This window comes from Heterocephalus glaber, unplaced genomic scaffold, assembly GCF_053883595.1.
Source record: "Heterocephalus glaber isolate CG9 unplaced genomic scaffold, H.glaber_assembly_v1.0 deba00000594, whole genome shotgun sequence".
Classification (NCBI taxonomy): domain Eukaryota; kingdom Metazoa; phylum Chordata; class Mammalia; order Rodentia; family Bathyergidae; genus Heterocephalus; species Heterocephalus glaber.
In genome coordinates, this window is record NW_028258151.1 from 17,917,618 (window position 1) to 17,942,413 (window position 24,796).

The window sequence follows — 24,796 nt, forward strand, 5'->3', positions numbered from 1 at the left end:
AGTACACTTCTGCCCTAAAGTTGCTGCTTGAGAGCTGACGGCCACTTGGTGATGGTGGCCTCTGAAAGGAGGCGGTGGTGAATGTGCCGCTCCTTCAGGGTCCTAAGGGACAGGAAACGAGCCCTCCCGTGCCTTCCCTTAGCAGTGTAACTTTACACACAGTAGTACTCGTGTTAAGAACTCACATGGGAGGATCAATACTAGTAGTGAAAGTCAGTCTGGGCTTGGACTTTCAACAGCAGTTTCCGCCCTCACTGACAGCGAGGAACACTCACCTCCCACAGATGGGCCATGATGGGCGCGTCCGCCCAGGAGTGCTCTGCATTTATACCTATCTTGGCGTTCTTGAAGACAATAAACGTGAGGGACTTGTCAAACCACCTGTGAGAGACAGATGTGATCATGGGACTTCACTGTCCAATTAACAGGAATGGCCCGAAGTGATCTGTTTCCCTCTGGACAGGCCAGGGCCTTTGCCACCCACCCCTCTGACAACTGGCCACATCTGTACATCCCAGCTGAAACTGGACATGGAGTCATTCGTTCTTTCCTGTGCCGGACATGAATATAAGTGTGTATGTTCTGGAGACCAGAGCATGACAGATTACTGGAACTCGAGGCAGCTGGAGAGAGCCGAGGCTGTCCCAGCTGACACAATGACCCTCCAGTTCCAGAGGCCAGGGTCCTGGCCTGCAGGGGAGCGGTTTCGCCTTACAGTAAGCAAAAGGAGGCCCTATGACCAAGAGCAAGGCCAAAGCCGACTCCCAGGCCTAACCCCAGGCCTGGCCCTGTCTGCCACATTCTGCCTGGGACCAGGTAACCAGAGGCTACTACATCTCAGCTTCTCCAAGGAGAAGTGACCAGGCACAGCAAAGGGAAGAATCTCAGATGCGCCTGGCTCAAGGTTTATGTGTGACAATTTGGGTGGAGGGAAGAAAGGGGAAAGTTATTTTCATGCTAAGCTTGTTCCTTAGCTGTAAAGATATTTGGAGGTGGGCATCGGCCACAGAGGAAAACTCCCCCCTGTGGAAAGGAAAAGGTCGTACCTGTCATAACACTGGCCATGCAGGAGGGACTTAGCATAACTGTCCAAGGATGCTTCTGGGTCTTCCTTTCTGTATCCTTGTTCGGTTTCATCCAGTGTCACGAAGAGCGCTGCTTTTTCCACAGCATCCAGAGACTGCTTATTTTTCCCACGTGCAAAGTAGGCCTGGCGACATTTGGCCCAGGGTATTCTGTGGTAATGATCAGACACAGTTAAAAACAGTGGCACCTGTACCAGCTTCATGAGGGCTCGTGGCACATGATGTATGAAATAATACAATATAACCTTTATAAATTTTCAGAAAATATGTATTTTTTTGGTACTAGGGATTAAACCCAGAACCTTGGGAATGCTAGGCAAATAGCCTACCACTGAGCTCCATCACCTGCCCTTTTAATTTTGAGACAGGGTCTCACTAAGTTGCCCAGGCTGGACTCAAATTTGCTATCCTCCTGCCTCAGCCTCCCGAGGAGCTGGGATTATAAGCATGCACTACCGAGCCTGGAAGGAATTTCTTCAAGTAAAATGACATGCTGTGGTTCATCTGTCCACCTGCTGTACTGCATTGTTTGCCCACACGGGCCTCGGCCTTGCCATGTGTTCACCCTGATGTTCCTTGAGTGGGGTACACAGCACAGCATTATTCTTATTCAGTAAACACTGAAAGAACCGAGGCCAGAATGCAGGCTGGCCCTGGGGGCACAGCTGCCAGGGAGGAGTGTCAAGCCAAGCACAGCAGCAGGGAAGGTACACACCTTTTCCTCACCCTCCCTGTCCTCCCCAGAGGCAGTCTAAACCAGTTCCAGTACAGAGACGCTCTACCCTGGAGACAAGATCTGCTCAGAGCCTTCTCCTTATGCCAACTCACTGATCATTTCTATGCCTCCCCCTCCCCACCTTTCAGGTGAGGATACCGAGGCACAAGGAGATTGGGTCACAGCTATGTTGAGGCAGAGAGGGATTCAAACCTAGGCCACCTGGTCCCCAGGTCCAGGGTACACGAATGACAGGACAACTCCTTGACGAGGTCCTCCTCCTTACTCTCCACACACAAGGGATACAATTCCCACTCTCACCACCTCCCTGAAAGGCGGTGCTGTGGCCCCTCCCGCTGCTCCTGGGTCCTTCCCTCAAGCCCCACCCAGGCTCCGCCACCCCTGTGCACCCTTGCCGACCAGCCTCCTGTCTCCCACCTCTTCTCTGGCTCAGTGATCGGTCATGGTGCCAACAAGTCCACACGCGCCACAGTCCCCAACACAGGCCCCAGCCCAGAGGATAAAGGTGACACAACAAGGGCTGACACAAGTGCAGCCTTCTGTGTAAGGGCTCAGGTAACGCTGGTGCTGTCCAATTCAGAGAGGACCTGGGGGGTCTTAGGGCACCCATACAGCTAGGGGCTGGGGGAGGGTGACCCTGGTCCCCCAGCCATGCCACCTCCCCAGCCTCCTCTGTCAGGAGTTCCCAGCCCTTCAGACAAACACAGCAGAAATGAGCATGTCCTCCCCTAAGACACACTTCCTGATGCTGCCCTGTCCACGGAAGCAGATGCTGAGCAACCCCAGGTTCTTCTGACACAGCCTCTTTAACCCCTCCCACACAGCTCTTTCTGGTCCTCACTGCACCAACTGCCAGTCCTCCTGCTTCCCGGGACCCCGCCTCCTAAACTCCCTCTCTCCCTGACCAAAGGAAACCTCTCTGTTCACAGATCTCCTTGTGTCACCCCTGCTGGAACTGGTCCATATAATGACAGCTAGCAGCAGCATTAAGCCAAAGGCTGTGCGGCACTGGGGACCCTCCTCAGCCTGGTGCTGCATTCCTCCTGCCCTGGCCCACTCTGGACACCCACTGTTCTCCTGGCCCACCGCCACCATTGGCAAGACATGACCCACTGGTGGCCATCCACCTAGAGCCAAGCCCTTCTGGTCTTTGCAGAGGGTCACCTGGCTTCCATCACCAGCATAACTAAGCAGCTCCACCAGGGACAAGGCTGCAGTGGCAACAATGGGATGTCTGAAGATACTCATGGCTGCCATAATTAGGTGGCCACTGGCATCCGGTGGGGACAGGCCAGGGACGCTGCTCACCAGTCCACACTGCAGGCTCAACACAGACCCAAGGCCTAGTGCCCTGCGGGACTACTACAGGCCACACCCTCGAGTAAACAAAAGCCTTGTTCCACAAGACAGGGAAAGGGAACCCTTCCCTATGCTGACGTATACTGATGGTTCCTGGCTTCTAACTCCCATAGCTCATGTTATTTCCTGAATGCCTAGAACTTTTGTTAAAGTATTTTGGCCTCTTGTCCTTAGTTGTTGAAGCAGCTTCGGGGTAGCTTGAGGGCAATGATGATGAAAAACAGTCCTTCCTTACAGCTTCTGAAAGCAGACTCTCTAACTTTCTTGGCCTTCCTTTGTCTTGCTCCTCCTACTCAAAGGTGGACACACAGACAGAATTTTTCTACCTTTCCTTAAAAGTACTTAACTTTTGCTTTGTTTATGGATCTTGAACCTGACTGGAATTCTTCTACCCATGATGTATCAGATATTCTAATTCTCCTTGCCTTTCTGTCTTGGAGTTGGCCATAAGGAAATTCCTTGAGCTACCTTGTCTGCTAGCCCATGACCTCACCTCAGAGGGGTCCTGCCCCACAGCCAGGAGGAAGGCCTGCTGCCTAGGCAGGACACGAAGAATCTGAACAGAGAGGCCTTGCTGGGTGTCCCCACCTGGTCGGTTAGCATCAGATCAGACCCTTTTTATCCAATCACATTTCTACACGCTTGCTCATGCGATGGAGTCTCCATAACACCCCCAAAGGACATGGCCACGTGCTGGGAGGTGGCACATTCTGACTCCACTGAATTCCATGAGGTCCCTTCGCCATCTCTCCATGTGACCTTACATGTGTGGAGAAGACACAAGTGCATGTGACCAAGAGAAATGAAGAGCTGGGGTCCTGCACCTGGGACCCATGCAGACCTTGCCCTGTGTATCACTTCACCTGACTGCTTATTATTAGCCTTTAAAATAACTTTTATGCTAAACTTGTAGTTCTGTGACTGGCTCTAGCAAATTTTATTTTGTTTTTTGTAGCACTGGGGATTAAACCCAGGGCCTGTGGACTGAGCTACATTCCCAGTCCTTTTTTAATTTTTTATTTTGAGACAGGGTCTTGGTAAGTTGCTGAGGTGCCCAGGCTGGGCTTGAACTTGTGACTCCCCTGCCTCAGCTTCCCAGAGTGTCTGGATTACAGGAGTGTACCATCACATCCAGATCCCTCTAACAAATTAATGAAGCCTACAGAGGGGATCATGGAAGTCTGTAGCCAATCAGAAGTTCTAGAGGCTCTGATTTGCTCCTGGGTCTGAAGGGAGTGGTCTTGGGGACTCAGCCCACAACCCATGGGAACTGACACTACCTCCAGAATTGAACAAGAGGCTGCCAAGCTAGCATCCGCTGCAGAGCAGCTTGCTTGCTGGTGTGGAGAATCACCCCCTCCACACCTTTGGGGACCACAGAAAAGATCTGAGTTGTGAGCAGGAGGATAAATTGAGCTTGTTTTTCTTCCATACATACCCTGAAAGCCTACACTGGGGCCTTGGTTTAAGTTAATTCTGTTTCCTACATTAACAAACATGCCTATAGCCCTGGGAATAAGCCTGCTCCCGCCCTGCTTCTGTCACATGTACCACATGTTCTGCATCTTTCCGCACAAGCATCTGCCTGTCGTGTACAGAGGTGACCACGGAGGGATGGGCCTTACTACTGTGGAACACAGGGCCACAGTGGCCAGGACCCACTTGGGTACTGCCTCAGGCAACCACGGGATGGAATGAAGGTCTGGAAGAGTGCTGTGATGCAACCCCCACGTCCACCTGGACATGTGACAGTGCCATCAGTGCCCCACGCACCTGTCTCCCGCAGTGAGGGCGGCCAATTTGGCCTCCCCAGCCTGTGGCTCCGACGGGTCATCCAGGATCCGCTGCATCTGCTGCTCCAGCTCTCGGGGCTTCAGCAGCCGCCCATTGTGGTAGAGCCAGACCTTGAAGTAGCGCCCCCTATGGTACACAACAATGTGCCGGCTGTCGTTGAGGTGCTGGATGGTGTCTGAAGTGGACATGCAGTGGGGACACAAAATCCAGGGGAACAAAGTCAGAGTGAAAGGACTGCACCCCACCTCCACATGACACATGATTCCTAACCCTGCATTATTCCACTCAGTTTAATGAGCCTATTTCCCAAGGCTTCTTAAAGCATGAAACAGAAGAGAGTAGAGAGCTCTGGAATCAGCCAGGCCTGGCTTCCAAGCGCAGCACGGCCACTCACTGGATCGATGACTTAGGGCAAATCACTACCTTCTTTAAGCCTCGATTTTCTCATACATAAAATGAAGCCAGGGCTGAGGAAGGTGGTGCACAGCTGTAATCCCAGCTCCTCAAGAGGCTGAGGCAGGACGATTTCAAGTTTGAGCCCAGGCTGGGCAACTCAGCAAGACTCTTCCAAAGTAAAAAAAATTGTAAAAGAGGTTGAGGTTGTAGCTCAGCACTCCCCGGTTCAAACTCCAGTACTGCAAATAAACAGGTGGGTAGACAGACAGACAAATGGAAAGGACAAGTGCTACAAGGTGATAAAATGCATATGACAGTGGCCCAGCCTCACCTGGGGATGAGACAGTCCTGCCACCACCATGAAGGAAGTGACATTTAAGGACCTGGTCAGATAAAGCCTAGCTATACCCCAACCACACTTGATCTCATTGAAAAACTATTTCCAGCACACCAGGATGGAGGAGGACCTCCTTAACCTGCTGAAGGGCTCCTACCAGGAACACGGAGCAGGCATACATTTGAAGCTTTCACTTAAAAGCCAGAAATAAAAGAATGTGTGGTGTGGTCCCTTATATCCCTCCTACTACACGAGGCCCTGCCTGAGGCAAGAAAACACAAGAAAAGGAACCAAAGATAAAGGAGCTGGAAGAGAAATATCACCACTACCGTGTGCAGCTATGATTAGTCATGGCACATCCAAGAAAACCTACTGTTTAAATTAGCAAGAGTACACGTAAGTTAAACTTGATGTGGAAAAATCGTATATCCCACTGCAGAGGGAGAACTGTGCACACAGTGTACCCAACTCGTGGCTGAGGTCATAATCTTCAGTATCAAAGAACATGACCTTATTTGAGATAGGTTTTTATGAAGTCATTAAGATTAAATGAGGTCACTAAGGTGGGCCTTAAGTCCATGTCACTGATGTTCTTATAGTGAGAGATTAGGACACAACACACACATAGGATGACCACATGAGGACACAAAGGGCAGAGAGAAGGCACCACCTGCAGGCCATGGACAGAGGCCTCAGCAAGAACCACCTGTGACACCTGGATCTCAGACTTCCAGCCTCCAAGACTCTTGAGAAAAATTCCTGTTGTTCAAGCTGCTGGGTCTGTGCTATTTGTTACACGGCCCAGGAAACTTATCACAGTCAGTAAGCAATAACTTGAAAATGTACTTCAACAACAAAACAATCAGGCCCTAGGAATAATTCTAACAGATAATTGCAAGACTCTTTTGGGAAAGATGATTTTATTGAAATCATTAAAATAAACAGAAAAAGGATCAGATGAGCAGAGGTAGTCAGCTGGGCTTAATGCTGAGAGAACAGCAATTCTATTCTTCCAATCTCTGTATTTCCAACAGGAATTTGATGGACCTGACAGCTGATCCTAAAGCACACACACAGAAGTGCAGAGAGCCAAGACAGGGCTTAGAAGAGAGGCTTCATCTTAGCAAATACCACAATTTAAACAGTTTGTACTGGGACAAAATGACTAAAGGAAGGGAAAAAAACCCCATTTGGAATAAAAAAGAGCCTTCAGGCAGCCCCACACATGCCTGGAACCTGTGTACACCATCTGAGGGGACAAACTGTTAGTTACTATTTCCCTGGGGCCGGACTGGGGCTAACCATGTGCAAAAGATGAAACCCAATCTGTTACTCACACTAAATGTAAAAATCAATCCATAAACAAAGCAAAAGTTAAATGCTGTTAAAGAAAAAGAATTTCTCAAACAAGACACAAAAACCCACAAGAAGTGACTGATAAATTTGATGCTACCCCAAGGTTTTGTTTTTTGTTTTTGTTTTTTTTTCCTGGTACCAGGGATCGAACTTGGGTCCTTGAGCTTGTGCAGCAGGTGGCCAAACCAACTGAGCTAAATCCCCGGCCGTCCAAGTTTTAACATTAATGTTCATTACTATTAAAGAGTGAGGCAGAGGGGCACGAGAAAGAACTATGACATCTGGTGTGTGCATCTACATACCTGTAGCCTCGAGGAGCTGCTAAAGGCTGAGCATCTCAGGTGCACAAAGACTTGCCACAAAGTACTAAGAGAAAGATGATGAGCCACCCACTTTTTAAAAGGGCACAAGATATAGGAATGAAAGTTCTCACTGGAAAAAAACTCAAATGTCCAATTAACACTGAAGAATTTGCTTTCCCTGGTGAACCCAGTGTTAGCAATGAAGGGACAAAAGGTCCCTTACTGTTATGGCTTGTGTCCAGATGCCTCCCCCAAAGCCTCATGTGGTCACAGGTGGAGCTTTTCAGAGGTGACTGGATTTGGAGTGTGATGCTGGGATCAAGAGTATGTGATTACTAAATCAGTCCACTGATTGGCTTGGCATAGTTTCGGGTGTGAGTGGTACCCAGTGGCCTGGCTACAATATGAGGGACAGAAAGAGAGTCATTGTTTGCTCCTTGCTCCTTTGCTTCTTCACTACTTTGCTGCTTTCTGCCTGCCATGAGCTATTTCTCCTCTGCGATGCCCCTCTGCCATGCCACCCTGTCTTGGAGCCAGCCAACTACAACCTGAAACCTCTACGAGCCCTGAGCTAATCCTTTCTTCCTTTAACTTTGGTTGTTGGGTATTTTGTTTCAGCTACGAGAAAAAAATAACTAAGAGACTTACAAACTGCTGGGGGCATGTTGGTAAAATCGCTGTGAGGGCAATTTGTCAGTGTCGGTCAAATTGAAAATGCCCACTGTGAGACCTAGCAAGTTAACCATAACAACTGGTTAACCAACGACACAGGAGAAGAGGTCCACAGATGTTCACTGTGGCATCCCTTATAAAGGTAAAGAGAAAAGCCAGAATCAGCTTACATGCTGGAATTGTTTTGATACTATATATCAGAATACCAAAATGTAGACAATGACTATACTGGAGTAATTAAGTTAGTGATTTATCTTCTGTCTAAATCTTCTAACTTTCAGCGCCAATTCTATTAAATAAATGTTAATGAATGGGAAAAAGCTAGAATAAATGAGCTACAGCCAGGCATGGTGGCCAACACCTATAATCCCAGGACTCTGGGATGCTGAACCAGGAGGACTGCAAGTCTGAATCTAGCCTAAGCAATCTAGTGAGATCTTGCCTCACAATTAAAAAAAAAAAACACAAGCTGGTCATGTAGCTCAATGTAAAAGTCCTAGGTTAAATACCCAGTACTGAAAAAGAAAAGGAAAGAAATGAAGGAAAGAAAGAGCGCTAAGTTTAGACAGTCGTCCCTTGTTATTGAAGGGGACTGGTTCCAGGACTCCCTGTGGACACCAAAATCCCTGATGCTCAAATTGCCTACATAAAATGGCATCATATTTGCAATAACCTATGCATGTCCTCCCGTACACTGAAAATCATCTCCAGGTTACTTATACCTCCCAGTGTAAAAGCCATGCAAGGGCTGGGGATTTAGCTCAGTGGCACCACGCCTGCCTCGAAAGGGCAAGGTCCTGAGTTTGACCCCCGGTACCAAAAAAAAAAGCCACACAAGTGTGTCAGCTTCTGTTCAGGGACACAGTAGGGACCACGGTGCCTCCACAGGGAAGCTCAGCTGCAGCAACACATTCAGAGGCTGAATGGGCTTGGGACCTTTCCCAATGAACCAGGAAGCAGCACTGGGGCTCATGTGCAACAATAGCCTACAACATGGTCTTGGACAGGTTCCGCTCACCAATCAAGTACCTGCATGTTTCCCTACCTGCATACACATCACAGTGTGAACCCTGGAGGCCTGAACCACCCCAGCAGACAGCAGCTGTCCCTCCTCGTCATTCTCAAAGATGTCTTGGGCAGATAGTTATGCGGCCACCCAGCAGCTGGCCCACAATCCGGCTTCTGCAGTATAATCCAGTTTGCATTTTACAATAAACCCTGCCAGTGAGCCAGAGAGAAATGCCCAAGGAATCCAGAGGAAGAAACAGAAATATTTCAGCAGACATTAAAAAAACACTGCTGAAGAGAAACTAAACTCTTTAATAGGCCCATTGTCCAGGCCTAATAAGGACAAAGGAAATCCAACAGGAGTGCTCATGACCTCACACTCTCAGGAAAGACCCTGCAAATCAGTGCGGTCCCGTGGCTGTTCCCGCTCACTGTGAGTGGAAGGATGGAGGCCCACTCACCTGTCTCCTCCCCTGGGATCCGGCAAGTGTTAAACAAACGCTCCCACTGCGCTGAGCAGAGGGGAATTGTAGAAGCAAGACGAATCTGTAATAGAAATGTGCTTCAGACGAATAAAGCAAAAGTTCCACAGGAAATGAAGACCGCACATCTAAATGCTGTGTCTGTTCTCTGTGCTCAGCTCCATCTTCTCCAATTGCTCCCTAGGGTGGTTCACAGGGGACTTCGGTGAACCATGCCAGCATTTGACTTCTAGCCATTACTTCCAAAATAATGCACTCCAACCGATTCTTTACAAACTGATACTTAAACCAAAGGGGTATTTAAGAGAGAAATGAGTCAGACACAGTGGCATGTGTCTGTAATCCCAGTTACTCAGGAGGCAGAGGCAGGAGGACGGCCAGTTCAAGGCCAGTTCAAGGCTGGGCTGGGCAACTTAGTGACACTGTCTCACCATAGGAAATAAGAAGGTCAACAGGGATAAAACAAAGTTTTTTTTTCCAAGGGAAAATTCTATAACTAACTTATAGCAAACATATATCTATTTAGGATATAACAGAATTAAGTCTTAGAATTATGCTGGGTAGATGCATAAATAGGATTCCATTTACACCGAGCTTTCATCATTACAAATTAATCCGAATGACAGACGGCAGATTGGGGTTACCTGAGAGGGAGAGATCGTGAAGAAGCAGAACTTTTGGGGTGACAGATTCACTATCTGACTGTGGTTATAGTTTGGGGGGAACAGAGCTATGTAGGAACTTATCACTTTTAGCATGTGCTACTGTCAATCTCCCTCAAGAAAGCTGTTTTATTGGAATTTGTTCAAAGCACAGTTTTTCCGTACTGGTTGGATTTCCTCCCGGTCTAGCTTCTGTCTGTACATCAGGATGGAGTGGATGGTGTTGCCCGCTCTTGCTGCCTGGATGGGAGTTGGGGTGACGTACAGCAACTCCTGGAAGAGAAGGGTATGAAAGCAGACAGAATGTTCATGGGAAAAGATCCTGATTTGAATACATTGCAGAGCCAACTGTCCCCATTGTAAAGATATTTCTATAGATGCATTCAATTTCCAAGGTATGACTAAAATAATTTGGTCAATATTTAAGTTTTTAAAAGTTATAGTAAAAGATACATTGCCATCAGTCCCTCTCAAAATATTCCCTCTCACTTGAAAACACTTATCCCATTATTCTTGCCACTTTCTGAAGCAGTTCTGCAAGTCCTCTTCTGTGTCTTTACAAGATGTGACAAAAAATAAGGCGATTGCTGTCATTGTGTGGCATCCAGTGGAAAGGCAGGCTCATAAAAACACTAGGGTGTGTGCCCATCCACTTATTCACCAGATCTGGCACCATGTGACTTCTGGCTCTTCCCTAAAATCAAGATGACCATGTTTTGAATCAATTCAGGATACTGAGACAGCCACAGTGGTGCAACTAAAGACACTCATTAAGAAGACTTCCAGGACTGCTTTGGAAAGTGGTCAGAATAAGTGTGTTCAAAGTGTGTGTATGTGTGTGTGTGTGGGGGGGTATTCTGAGGGGGATTTACGCCAATGTACCTTTTACTGTAACAATGTTTAAACATTCACTGTATTTTTGATCCCTTTATCTATCATTTTACAAAACATACTGTAATTTAATTTTTTATCTTCGTCACTTTCACTTTGTTAGTGCAGAACACAAGACCCCAGGTATTCCATATTCCTCCCCAGATAGCCTCACAGAATGTACAGGCAGAGAGCAGTTAGGTAACGGGAAATTTTCTGAATGAGAAGAAACTTAAGTCTAAAATAACCACTTACAATAGAGTTATGCCTGTGACAAAGTTGTCATATATACTTCTAAAAGCCTTCTTTTCCACAGCTGGAAAAAGGCCAGGAACAACACAGATCTGACCAGACTGAAAAGTTCAACATACAGAATGTGACCTGGCTGTACAAGCAAAGAGCCTCTGTCTGTAGGAGACACAGGTGGATTCTCCAAGGGAAAGGACAGAGGTGGACACTGCCTCCATCACACAGCCCAGTAAACTCCATGTACTACACTGACAATTTTTCTTTTCTCAGCCTGAGACAGTTTCAGCCAGAGAAGGAAAAAAAAATGTTTTTTTTGAAATGAGAAAAAGATAAAGAAAAAGCAAATGATAAAGAGGGGAAAATGAAAGGAAGTGAAGAACAAAAAGGGACAGGAGAAGCTTAACTTGCCTGCCATTAAACAGGGGCTGACAACCCAAACTGGGAGCTTCTGAGAGCTGTCAATGTTTCCAAAGGCAAAGAAAGGCCAAGGGGCAGGGAAGTGGCACTCAATGCAGCCCGCCCTCCGTGCCCCCGAGTTGTCTCAGCGTACAGATGGGAAAGCGCAGCATACTGTCCAAACCCACAGGCAGCCTGAGCTCTAGGCCAGGAGAGCACAGGAGCCCTTAGGGCCACTGCAGACAGAAACAGCACTGCATAAGGGGACAGCAGCCAAAGGTCACAGAGCCGGGAGCCAAGTGTGCCAGGAGGGTGGTTTCCCAATTCACGTTTCTGTACGGCAGCCTTGTGTCCCTGCGTGACCACACAAACACAAGAGGACATTCACACGGGTCTCTGGTGAGGAACATAGGCCTGGCCCAGCGCCCTCCCAGTAGCACAAAGCCTTGGATAGGAAGAAACAGGAGCAGGAGGAGTGGTGGTCAAGTCTGAGCTGTCCACAGTCCTGATGATGTCACCTGCACAGGACAGCGAATCTGCCCCAGTCCCTATCAGACAGTTGGCCCGGCCCAGGGACTCACCATGGCGTAGTAGTTGCTGTTTACCATCAGCGGACCCCGGCCCCGGAGGTAGATGTACTTCTCCCACCAGTCACTCACCTAGTGGGTGCAAACAGGAGATGACAATAGTTTAGACTTAGCAGGAGCCACGTAGGCTGTGAGTGTAGCCCAAGCCTCACGGAAATGCAGGTGTGCTTTGGGCAGACACCAGTGAATGATGGGCCTTTCCAGACCAGGTGGCCCTGAACACACACAACTGAAGAAGTGGGGATGTAAAGAGACACAGCTGGAAGGTATGTAGCCTTCATCACATACATGATAAAAAAAAATCCAAAGTGGCCAGGTGTGATGGTGCATGTCTACAATCCTAGCACTCTGGGAAGCTGAAGCAAGAGGATCACAAGTTTCAACCCAGCCTGGGCAACTCAGCAATTCAGCAAAACCACGTCGCAAAAAAAAAAAAAAAAAAAAAATTAAAGGGCAAGGGATGTAGCTCAGGGCAAAGGCCCTGGGTCCAACCCTCAATACTGCAAAAAAAAAAATAAAAAGAAGACAATGATGACTAACTGCTAACATGTTATAATAACCAACACTCAGGGCTGGGTGGTAGCTCAGTGGCAGGGTGCTTGCTTAGCATGTGTCAGGCCCTGGGTTCAAATTCCCAGCACCCAAAAAATTATCCAAAAGTGCCTCACAGACTGCTTCTCCTCTATTTCCCAGGTCCTGAAAAAGCCAGCTTCAGTCCCATTCCACTTAGAGTCATGGCACTAACAGGGCCCAGAGTGTGCTGTCTCCCTCCAGCAGCAATGTCCCACCATCACCTGGTGAGCTGTCCCTAATACCAGAGGCCATACCACCTCAAGCCAGCACTGTCCACTGGCTCTGTCAGGGTTGTTCTTTACCTTCTCTTCCATGTGAGCAGTGCCCTGAAACCCAGACTCTCCCCACACTGTGTGGTCCCAGAACATCGCCTCTGGCCCCACCCAGACATGTGGCCACTCCGCTGGGTCAGGGCGCAGACTTCGAGGCTGAGAGGCTTCGCTGGAGCTGATGCTCAGGGTACCCTGGGCCAGAGGCAGCCCCGGGAGGTGATCAGTGCTGGGCTGCAGGCACCTCCCTGACCAGGGGCCTCAGAGGCAATGTTTGGAGTACAAAGGAGCCAAACTAGGGGGTACAGCAGATGGCAAAGATGGCACACTCACAACCACTGTGGAAGTAAGCTCACAACTACCTGATAGCCAGAAGGCAACAGACTCACATGCAAAAGCAGCATCAGCCAGGGCAGGGTGCAAATAAATGCTCCTTCCTACCTGGGGAAAACCATCACCGGTCACCGACCTGCAGATGAGGCCTCACGGAAGGTGGTGGGTGATCTCAACTGTGATTCCAGCTCTGTTATGCCTGTCCTCCAATTAGTATTTTCATACAGGAAAAATGTTATCAAGAAAAGTTACAGAGCCAGGCATTTCGGTGCACACCTGTCATCCTAGCCCTGAGGGAGACTAAGGCAGGAGAACTGCCAAGTTTGAGTCCTGCCTGGGCAACTTAGCAAGACCTTGTCTCAAAATAAAAAATTTAGAAGAGCTGGGAATGTCACTCAGTGGTAAGTGTCCCTGGGTTTAAGCCCCAGTATCATAAAAAAGAAAAACAAGAAAAGTAGGTTGTCTATAAATACTTACATAATTTGTGGCCCACCAGGACTTTAACTTCAAATACCACTGTAGTCTTGGTCCAAGATTGACAGCAAAATCTTGGGCAAGCACTGTCATCCGCTTAAATTCCTCCTCCTTCATAAGTGGCTTCACTGATTCCAGATACTGCGGTGAGTGAAAAAAAAACATTGAGCACATTAACCACACTCATGGAAGCCATGGCTCCCTCACCTGTGCCTAAGAGCGATCACACCACACTGAAAAGACTGTGAACCCTGCCAGACTGGCCTCATCAGTCCACAGCCAGGTGAACGCACACTGATGCTAAATGGCACCATGGGTAGATGGTAACTAAACAGTAAAATCTTGTTGCGGTTTATATTAGATGTCCCCCTAAAGCCTCATGTACTCAAAGGCAGGGCTTTTGAAAGGTGACTAGATTATGGGGTGCTATAGGTAAGTGTGATATGGGGGCGCTGGTCAGAAGAGGGGGTCCATGGGGGCATGGCCTGGAAGGGTAGTGTCTCCATCGAGCTCCTCCCCTCGCTCTCTGCTTCCTGGATGCCATGATGGGAGCAGCCTCCTCCCACTATGTCTTTCCTCCGTGCCACCAACCATGCAAGGACTGAAACTTCTCAAACACGAACCAAACTAAACCTCTTCTCCTGTAAGCTATGCGTGTCGGGTATTTTGTCCCAGGGACGAGAAAGTGACTAACACAAACTTCTTCATTCTTTACGGGCTTGAAACATGCCCCAGATTCACCAAAGTAGATTCTGCAGAGTCTCGGTCACTGCCTGGGGAACGAGGAAATTTCAAGAGAGTCTATTTTCCATTAAATGGCTTTGAATCAAGGGTTTTGCTTCCACTTATGCCATGGTGACCAGGGAGAGTGCCATGCAATGGGGTGGGACAGCACAGAGAGGTGAGTGCGGGCTCAGGAAGGTGCACAGGGTATGGGGGGGGGGCTCGGTACAACGGGACGGGACAGTCTCCAGATCAGGACATCCAGCACAGTCTGACAGGCGGACAGATGCACACCTGCCTACACTAGAGAACCAGGCATGGGGTGTCAAAACCTGCGGGGGGCCAGTTCACACGCAGTACACTTGAGAGCTTTCACCCTACTCCTAAGTGAGAATTTGTGGAAAGTAAAAGTGCTTCTACCTCCTGATCTGTCATGAAATGTTTTATTTCCACGAGTGATTTGCTGCAAAAACAGTTTTGGGGCAGCAGTGATCTCTGGGATCAGCCCTGTATGGTGAAGAGTAGGACCCTGTTACTTGAACAGTGCCAGCTGCTACATGTCCCGGGGCTTATTCACAGTAAAATGTGCATCCCTGAAACAGAAAAACCATGCTCTGTACTTGCTGCAGTGAGCTACACAGGTGCTCACTGAATGCTGGCCTGATGTCACCCTTGTGCTGCCCTCCTGGGGTCTGGGTGGAGACGTACTGTCAGCCCCCGTGCATAGGTGAGGATGCAGGAGACCAAGGAACTTGAGAAGGAACTTGCCGAGGTATACCACTAAGCCTACATTCAAATCCTGAAGACTAGAAGTTTTCTGCTTAGAGTTTCCAAAAATGGGCCAGAAGAATGAAACCCTCGTACATTACTGGTTGAAATGCTGAATGGTACAGTCATTTCATAGTCTGGTGGTTCCTCAACAAGTTAAATGCAGAATTACCCCTCATTAGCACATGGTGCAAAACCCCCACTCCTAGACACGTGCCCCAAGTGGCTACAGGTGCTTAAAAAAAACCCTATGCATGAATATTCACAGCAGCACTGTTCACAATGGCCAAAAGGTGGGAACAGCTCAAATGGCCATCAGCAGCTGGATAAATGAATGGTGGTCTTTCCAGCCATAAAAAGGGCAGAGGTACATCCAGACCAAAATGTAGATGAATCTTAGAACCATTATACTCAAGCCAGGCATGGTGGTGCACACCTATAATCCCAGTACCCGGGAAGCAGAGGCACAAGGATCTCCACGAGTTCAAGGCCAGTCTGAACAGAGTGAGATTGCCTTAAAAACAAACAAATGAACCCCCCAAAAATGCAATGATACATTAGAAAAAAATCATAACAACCCTACAAGGTACACTGCTGAGAGCTAATAAAAGCAAATGACAGCTGGGCATGGTGGTGCACACCTGTGATCCCAGCACTTAGGAGGCTGAGGCAGGAGGATCACTGTGAGTTTGAGGCCAGCCTCAAACTACATAGTGAGTTCAAGGTCAGCCTGGACTGCATAGTGAGACCCTATCTAAAAAAAGGAAATGACAGTAAATTCACTTACAGTCATAATCGGACACCAACCTTAATGTGAAAGGTGCCTGGCATTCTCAAGTATAAGGAAGGTGCACACTCACCCTCTTCATGGTGTCTTTGATGGCTGGCACTGGCTGGCGAGGCAGAGAGGTCTGGAAGCTGTACAACATAGGTTTCCGACCTGAAAAGATCTTGACCATGGTCTGAAAGGAAAAGTCACAGTTTCAAAGATGAGGCTAAGTTAAAGACCCAAAGCCCGTTCTCCACTGTACCAACTTGCCAGCCCCTTACTAATCATCTCTGGAGATGCATTTTTCTGAGGACCCATTCTCTGCCCCATATTCAAAGGCCTTGGTGCACATATCCACACACACAGGCACACCAAGGAAAATAAGGCTGCATAAAAGCCACGTGTGACAGAGGCTCTGAGACACTACTACCCCAGTTCATTCTCTAGCCAGAACCTCTGGGGCCTGTGATGTCCCAGCCTGACTGGGCTGTCCCGGCCTGACTGGGCCTTCACCTGTGGGGTTTTGCATGAGGCCCTTGGTTTGGGGGTTGGTTCAAGGCTCTGGGGACACAGCCAGTTCAGGCCAGGTGCCTGCCCCTTGAGCACACACTCCCTGGGTCAGGTCAGGCCTGTGGAGGGCACAGTCCCCCCATGGGTCCTGGGTGTGGGCTGGCTGGTCTAGACCTGCTGCGATAACCAGTCATCTGTGTGACTGGACAAACACATTCCTAGGGGCCCTGGGACTCAGCTCAACATCAGCAACAAGGGATGCCCTGGGCAATGCCACTGAAATGTTTTCCATGAGAACCTTCTCCATCTCATCTAGGTGTTTAACTGGTTCTTGAGAAATGAAAATACCAATACGAAAATAGGAGGAGATGGTCTGGGAAAGAGGGGAGCCCTGGGATGTGTGGTAGTACTGAGGTGACTCCAGGAGGTCTGGGGCAGCAGGCCAGCCCACAGCTGGGGTACCCACGTGGCCACTGAGCACAGGGCCCTGACCTCAGGTTCAGACAAGGTCACCAAAGCTGCCACATATCATTTCACAAACACTAAGAAAACCAACAGTGAGCCCAGGATTGGAGGAAAAAGGATTTCGAGGAAAATCTCCCCAGGACCAGGTTCATGAAAATCACTGAGGCTACTCCATAAAGTGCAGGTTACAAAGCTGCAAGAAACAGTAGCTTAAGAAATGTAATAAAACACCCAGCTCCAAAGACCTTGTTCAGGCTTAAAGAGACAAAAACAGGAGAAGGCAGCGAGAACAGGCAGGCAGGAGCAAAGGGGACACAGAGCCCTGAGGCCTGCAGTGCTCACAGGGGCTGAGCCCTGAAGGCAGTGGCCTCAAGAGCCAGGGAAGATCCTCACCTTGGATAACTAGTGTTTCAGAAAACTTGAGATTATTAAAGCAAAGGCTTATCTTGGGACAGATATCACAGCCTGCCAAATTTCACAGGGACCAAGGGCTCAGGACCATGGCAAGCAGAGGAGTATGTGGGAAGGCACTAGTCATGCCACCTAGCAGACAGGTCAGCCAAGGAACGCCCAAATGCAAGGTATCCATAAAAGGTGTGAAGACCTGGGTGGGTGGGACTTTTGCCTGACCAGAGGTCTGAGTTACAAGTCAAGCAGATGCAGGACTGAATGTCACAGAGGTCACCAGCATCAGCAGAGAAAATACCCTTTAGCCCACCTCCATGGGTCAAGGTGAATCAAACCTCTATAGCAACTAGAGGTTGAGACCAAGCCACCTGCCACGTGTCAAAGGAGAACCAGTCTTGGAGGACCTGCCCTTGAACAGCAGAGACCGTCCCCAGCAGCCCCCCGCTGAGTCCCACTCGGTTACCATCCAGATCTTGGTGGCGCGGCTCATCTTGCCATGCTCGGCGAACATCCAGCCGTGGTAGGACAGGAGCACCTTCAGGGAATATCGCATGGTGAAGATGAGCGCCACCCACAGGCCTGTCCCAAAGAGGAGGCTGCTGACCACGTCCTTCGTCTGAGTGGACATGTAGCCACTGGAGGACAAATCGAGACAAGTTACAAATGCGTGAGCATGGGAAGGAGGCTGCAAGCAACAGCTGTACAAGACACTGCATGCTACAGGCCAAAGCAGCCTTTGAGGGACTGAAAGGAGAGAAGGCCACCCTGTCCCAAATCAGAACCATCAGAAAGAACACCTGGGAATCCACCTCTCCAAAGCCCATAGCAACTCTCTTCCCTGCCTCAAAGTGAAGCAGCACTTGGGCAGGCACAGTGGCATGCCTAAATTCCCAGTCACTCAGGATGGTCAGGCAGGAGGATCTCTGGAGTCCAGCCTGGGCAACATAACAAGACTCTCTCTTAAAAAGGGGTGGGGGGGATTTAGCTCAGTGGTTCTGGCTCCGGCCTTGAAAGCACAAGGTCCTGAGTTCGATCCCTGGTACCAAAAAAAAAAAGGAAGGAAGCTGGGCATGGTAGCACACACCTGTAATCCCAGAACTCAGGAGGCAGAGGCAGGAGGATTTCTGTGAGTTCCAGGCCAGCCTGAGCTACGTAGTGAGTTCAAAGCCAGCCTATACTACATAGATAGACCCTGTCTCCAAAGAGAGAGAGAGAGAGAGAGAGAGAGAGAGAGAGAGAGAGAACAAACCAGCCAATATGCCAATATGCTTTTGTGGGAAAAATACACAACTCTCTGCAGGCCCAGGGAGGCATGGCAGGGGGGCCACCGTGAGGTAGAGACCTGCCTGTGGGGATGACCATGCCCCAGTGGATGGAGAGCACCCTGCCTGATGCCCACAGGGATTCTGGGCCATTTCTTTCTGCTCTTTCTGATTTTTTTCCCTCTCAAATCTACCTTTGGATGTCACAATTATTACCTGAACTACTTTATCTCAAAAGAGCTTGTTTACGATCTAGACAAGAATACTTACTATCAATGAACAGCCTGCTCATGTAAAATAATCACTGAAGCACTCAGGAGGCCAAGCAGGAGGATCACGAGTTCAAGACCAGCCTGAGCTACATTATTAGAAATGCTGTCCTTTGTGAATGGAAGTAGGATAGTTTACTGTAAAAATCAATCTGTAAAAATGAGACAGCACTGACTCATTATAAAGATTAAAGTTGAGGAGATAGATATGTCACCTGTACAAATTTGTACATTATGTGACCCTAACATTTAAGATAATTAAAGATAAAATCATAGATTATTAAAGAAAAAAATGAGATTAAAATGCAGTCATTTGGGCCAGGGATTTAGCTCAGTGGTTCCAGCACCTGCCTCGAAAGCACAAGGTCCTGAGTTCAATCCCTGGTACAAATCAATCAATCAATCAATCAATCAATAAATTTTAAAAATGCAGTCATTTTTCTGGTTTTTAGTTTGAACTCTTTTGGAAACTGCAAAATACTGAAAAAGTAAAAACTATTTTAGTGTTCTTCAAATGATTAAAACAACAAACATAACCAAACACAGCTTTAGAAACGGTCCATTTAAGTATCCTGTGATACTTAACTGACACAGACAGAAATTATCTTTAAGGAAAACTACTTTAGCTTCAAAACTGGTATTTTTCTATAACCTGTCAACTCTAGTGCTCGAGCAACTGTAGCCTCTGAACCAGTGGGGTCTCTCCTGATAATCTAATCTACAAGCAAACTTGGATTTAGGGGCTGAAGAAACTATCTTTAGGATAATCTACATTTTAGACTTCTAAGTACTCTCTTGCCACAACACATACTCACAAAAATTAGACAAATGAATGACATGCTTGGGGCTTTTTATACACACATGAGGGGACCTGGCCAGCTAAGACCTCTCTTTTAAAAAGAAGGTGCTGGGCATGGTGGCGCATGGCTGTGATTTCAGCACTCAGGAGGCTGAGGCAGGAGGATCAGTGAGTTCAAGGCCAGCCTGGGCTACATAGTGAGATCTTGTCCCAACAAAACAAAACAAAATGGCTCCTTATGATGCTGCAGGCATGGACAGAAGCAGAGATCAGCCCATACAGCATGCATGCCACTCTTTGACAGCAGCAACCTAGGACTAGGAGTGGTAGGTACCTCAGTGAGAGAACACTTGTCTCATTTGCATGTGGCCCTGGGTTCAATGTCCAGTACAAACAAAACAAAACAAACAAAACAAAAACCCCTACAACCCAGCAGCACCAGAGCACCATCCTCCCCAGAAGATAGTACCAGAAGGCCCTGGAGGCTGGAAGACACTGATCCTTAACCTGACTTTTCTAAATGTGGGCCACGGATGGCCCAGTTTACCAAAATAGGTTCAGAAGGACAAAGAAACAAATCTTATAAAGACTTGGATTACAAAAGGCTTTAAATAGCTGACACCTCTGAAGAGAATCCAGTTTTGAGAGACAGCCCAGGTTAGAGTGAATTACAAGTCTGTGTTTAACTCAGGAGGCTGAAGCAGAAGTTTGAGGTCAATCCAGACAACTTAGCAAGACTATGCCTTGAAATAAAATTTACAAAGTTTAGGCTAGCTCCACAGTAATCTAAAAGCACGCAAGCCCGGCTCAATATGCAAGGCACACTTATAATCCCAGTGCTTTGGGAGCCTGAGATAGGAGGATCAAAAATTTTTGAAAAAGAATAGAAGATACAGAAGAATAGAAGCTCAGTGCAAGGCACCTGGGTTCTATCCCCAGTATCACAAAAAGAAAAAAAAAAAGCCAAGTACAGAGGGGCAAGCTGTCCCCAGGGAACAGCCTGAAGCTCTTGGGACCTTTGGTAGAAAGGAGATAGCCTGGCCTGAGTGACCAGGCCTGCCGGCTGGTCCCTGTTGATAGGAATGACAACAGCACCTGTCACAGTGTCCCTGTCCCAGGCAGACAAGGAAACCAGCAGGCAACCAGGCCAGGGAAGGTTCCACCAAGATGACGGGGAGTTTTTATTCCATCTCTTGCAGATGCTTATAAAACCAGAACCAGCGCTGCTGGGCCAGCCTCTCCATCACACCCCAGTGCCCTGCTTAGGGAACAGGGTGTGGAGGACCCCTCCCCCGATCCCCTGAAAAAGTCCAGGAGTCAGGAGCACCACCCTTAGCTGAATTTCCATTCCACTGAGTTCAATCTGCTTCATCATTTATTTTGAGTCTTCAGAGGCAAATACAGTCAGTAGCTATGAGTGAGTAGAATCTGTACCACACTTTTGCCGTTCCGTTTTTCTTTTCTTTCTTTTTTTTTTTTTGCAGTGCTGTGTGTGGAAACACCTAAAACTGCAGGCACAGGAGTGCTAGGGGCTCCCTAGGGGGTCCAAGCCACTCTGAAGATAACTAGGGGCAAACAAGGCCCCAGACCCCCATCCCTAGCAGTCAGTTCAAGGGCTCGGAACTCTGGGATGGACTGACTCCAGTGTAAAGAAGCGGTTACACTGGGAACCAGCCTCCCTGGAGGCCACTGTGAGCTCCACACGCTGCCACTGCTGGGCCCTGGGCACAGGGACACCTCCTGGGTGCCCCAGGTCCCTACCCTTCTTCTCATCTGGCCTACAAACTCCCGGGGAACCTTGACACCAGCCCAGGAAATGCGAGGAAAGCCAGTATAAGGACAGCAAAAGCTTCAAAACAAACCTAGCACAGCGACAGTCACAGTACTCGAAGAGACACACAAATATGGCAGTGGGAAAATCAGCAAGTTCCTGCACAGCTGGAGACAGGAGTACTCACGTGCCATCAAGGGTCCTGCTGATCCTTGCAATCATCCCTAAGGAAGGGTCCACCTTGGAGTACGTGGACGACATCACTCCCACCACCACGATGAACCAGCTGGAGGGACTGGCCGGGAACACACCGGTGATGATGCCATTCTAAACAAAGACATGTGCACCATGAGCCATACCCTCCCCACAGGCTGTGCCGCATGGACCCTGGCAGACATCAGGCAGTAGGGTGAAGATGTGAGCAGGTGACCAGGGATGGCACCACCACCACCAGCAGCTGGGTCTCTACTATGTGTACTCTGCTCCCTTCCTCGGCTTCCCAGAAAACCCTGCCCTGAGACAGTTTCCCCAAGTGTGATGCTGGGACGTGAGGATCACCTACCTAGGCACCAGTTTACCATATAGACTCCCAGGCTCCACCTAGACTGGTTCCTGTCATCGGCTGATGAAGGGTGTCCCTGGGCCACCAGGAAGTCCTACCCCCAACCTGCCACTGCCCAGAACGTCCACTACTACCCCTGCACGCTCCCTGAATCAGGATGCATCGGAGCCCCCACATGTTTACAGGTGCTGCAGTCCACTCGAGAACTTGCTGGGAAATACTCCGGAGGGAGAGAAAAGGAGAAGGAATATATGAAACAAAACTGGCAAAATGTGGATCTCTGTTGAAATTAGGAGGAAAACATTAGGGACCACTGGATGTTGAAAAACTCCCAATTTCAAAATTCCTCCCTAAAGCCTTTCCATAAGACACTGGTTTGAAGCAGGGTGTAGTGGTGCATGCCTGTCACCCCAGCACTGGTTTGACAAAGAATGGACAATAAAGCCATCAAAGCTTTGCCAGAAATCTCTTAGGAGGTATTTCTACCCTTACATATCTGCCCCATTAGATTTCCAAATGTCTAAATATATTCTCTGAAATAAAAATGCTTTTCATAATAAATCAGTTTATTGAAATTAAATAAAAAATAAGTATATAAAAAGGAAGGCTGGAGGTTCAAGAAGAAAATGGCTCCTATTCATTGTCTCCCCAGCTGCAAATCCACACCAAGGCCGGTGCCCTGCAGCAGCTCTGGCCGTGGGTCCGTCCTCCTCCCGCTGATAGCACCAATCAGGTGTGGCCTTATACTGTTTATTCTAGATGAGCCTTGCCAGCTCTCAGCAAGACTCCAGTGGGTTGAATAGTTTCTACCCTGAAGGGGGTGCCCTCCTTTCCCCCCACAATGATGGCTATAACACCAGCTGGTAGCCTGGGGCTAGGAAGCCACCAGCTGAACCCCAGGGACACTGGAGCAGGGAGTTGGCTCCTGAGTTCTCATTTGCTGCCACCTGCTGTAGCCCATGGGCCTGTCCAACAGCCTTCCTGTGCCACCCCAGAGAGGGGCTATGAAGAGTGGGCTGGGGCAGGTGCCTCCTGACTCAAGGAACTGGTTTGAATGTTTTCAAACACCCATGTATTCCGGCTGGGGTTTTTTTGAAGAAACTAAAATTGGGCTGGGGGGTGTAGTTCATCACTCCCCAGGCTTCAAAAAAGAAGGAAGGTAAGAAGGGAGGGAGGAAAAACAAAGAAAAGAACAGAACAAGACACTTGCTTAAAAAGAGGACTAGTCTGTAATCCCAGCACTTGGGAGGCTGAGGCAAGAGGATCGCCATGAGTTTGAGGCCAGCCTGAGGCTACATAGTAAGTTCTCAGACAGCTTGAACTGCACAGTAAGACACTGTCTCAAAAAACACCAACAAAAAAAGAGAAATAAATTTCTTCTTCTTCAGGTAACCATTACTGAGAAAACGTGAACCAAACAGTACTGAAATTTATGTTAACAGTTTCCAGTGTTCAAATATTTTATCAGCAAAGCAGTTATTTTATTATTACTACTGTTAATTTTTGCAGTGCTGAGATCAAACCCAGAGCCCTGTGCATGGTAGGCAAGTGCTCTACACCACTGGGCTACACCCTCAGCCCCAGCAAGGCAGTTATTAAACAGATCCACGAAGTTTAGAGACAATCTTTTTCCATAAAATGTAAAGGATCTGGCCTCAGAGCAGAACAGACATGCGTGCTACTCCTGACGAGACACCTCACTAATGAGTCACTTGCTCTGGGAGCCACGGCTTCCACACTGTTTTACAGCAAGTCAATGTGCTCTACCTGCCTTTCAGAATTCACCAGAATTCAGTAGCCAATGTATATCTGAAAGTGCTCGTGAGCCTTAGGTACCACAGAAGCACAAAATCCATGGCATTTCTGATCTAAAACACTAACTCCTCATTCTTAGATGTCCAAGTGAACACTGTAGAGATTAAGACAAATAGTGGAGAACCTTAAATCGGATGAACTTCTTTTTCCAGGAATGAAGGCCCGAGAGACAGATCTGTTTGAGGGCTTCATGGCTCAGCCGGAGGTCGATCCCGTCCGGAGTGACAGTGAACTGAAAGGCCACAGCTTGGTGAGCTTCTGCCATCTCTAGCAGTTACCTAGAAAACAAGGAAACAGAATGCAGTGGGTCATTTTCCCAGGTACTAGGAAAATTCCTCCTAGAAGTGTAGATCATCCTGAATAGAAGCTTTTCCTCCTTCTGTAACAGATTTTATATTTCCATTAACACCCCCATGCCCTGACCATCCCCAAAGCATGCCCCCACCAGCATTCCAAGCCCACCTAGCAGGTACAGGGAGCTGACGGCTGTTTAGGGACCACCACTGCAGAGATAAATCTCTTTCTCACCACCAGCCATCAGAGGATGGCGCAGAAGAAACCCTGAGCATCCGCAGGCACATCCCCAGCAGCCCCACACCTCCAGGCAGGGACTGGGCGCCAAAGCCAAATGCCCGTGCCTCTGGCACTGTTGCGGGCTGATCTGAGAAACCTTCCTGGGCTTCTGGATTGCACCAGGGACAGCCAATGAAATGTGCAGGGGAACCGAGTGCTCCT

At 48.5% G+C, this 24,796-nt stretch overlaps 1 protein-coding gene across 2 annotated transcripts in view; it reads right to left on the bottom strand.

Annotated features, from left to right (window-relative positions):
• The window catches only part of Cpt1a (carnitine palmitoyltransferase 1A), a 52,374-nt gene that overhangs the window by 15,036 nt on the left and 12,542 nt on the right, over nucleotides 1–24,796 (bottom strand). For both annotated transcript variants that reach the window (XM_004852182.3, XM_004852183.4), the window contains exons 2-12: nucleotides 24,186–24,339; nucleotides 21,872–22,011; nucleotides 18,047–18,218; nucleotides 16,292–16,393; nucleotides 13,944–14,081; nucleotides 12,286–12,363; nucleotides 10,355–10,462; nucleotides 9,507–9,591; nucleotides 4,954–5,149; nucleotides 1,047–1,235; nucleotides 276–381 (exon numbers count right to left, since the gene is read on the bottom strand). In XM_004852182.3, coding sequence (XP_004852239.1) covers nucleotides 276–381; nucleotides 1,047–1,235; nucleotides 4,954–5,149; nucleotides 9,507–9,591; nucleotides 10,355–10,462; nucleotides 12,286–12,363; nucleotides 13,944–14,081; nucleotides 16,292–16,393; nucleotides 18,047–18,218; nucleotides 21,872–22,011; nucleotides 24,186–24,326 — 1,455 coding nt within the window. In that variant the 5' untranslated portion in view covers nucleotides 24,327–24,339. The remainder of the gene's footprint in view (nucleotides 1–275; nucleotides 382–1,046; nucleotides 1,236–4,953; nucleotides 5,150–9,506; nucleotides 9,592–10,354; nucleotides 10,463–12,285; nucleotides 12,364–13,943; nucleotides 14,082–16,291; nucleotides 16,394–18,046; nucleotides 18,219–21,871; nucleotides 22,012–24,185; nucleotides 24,340–24,796) is intronic.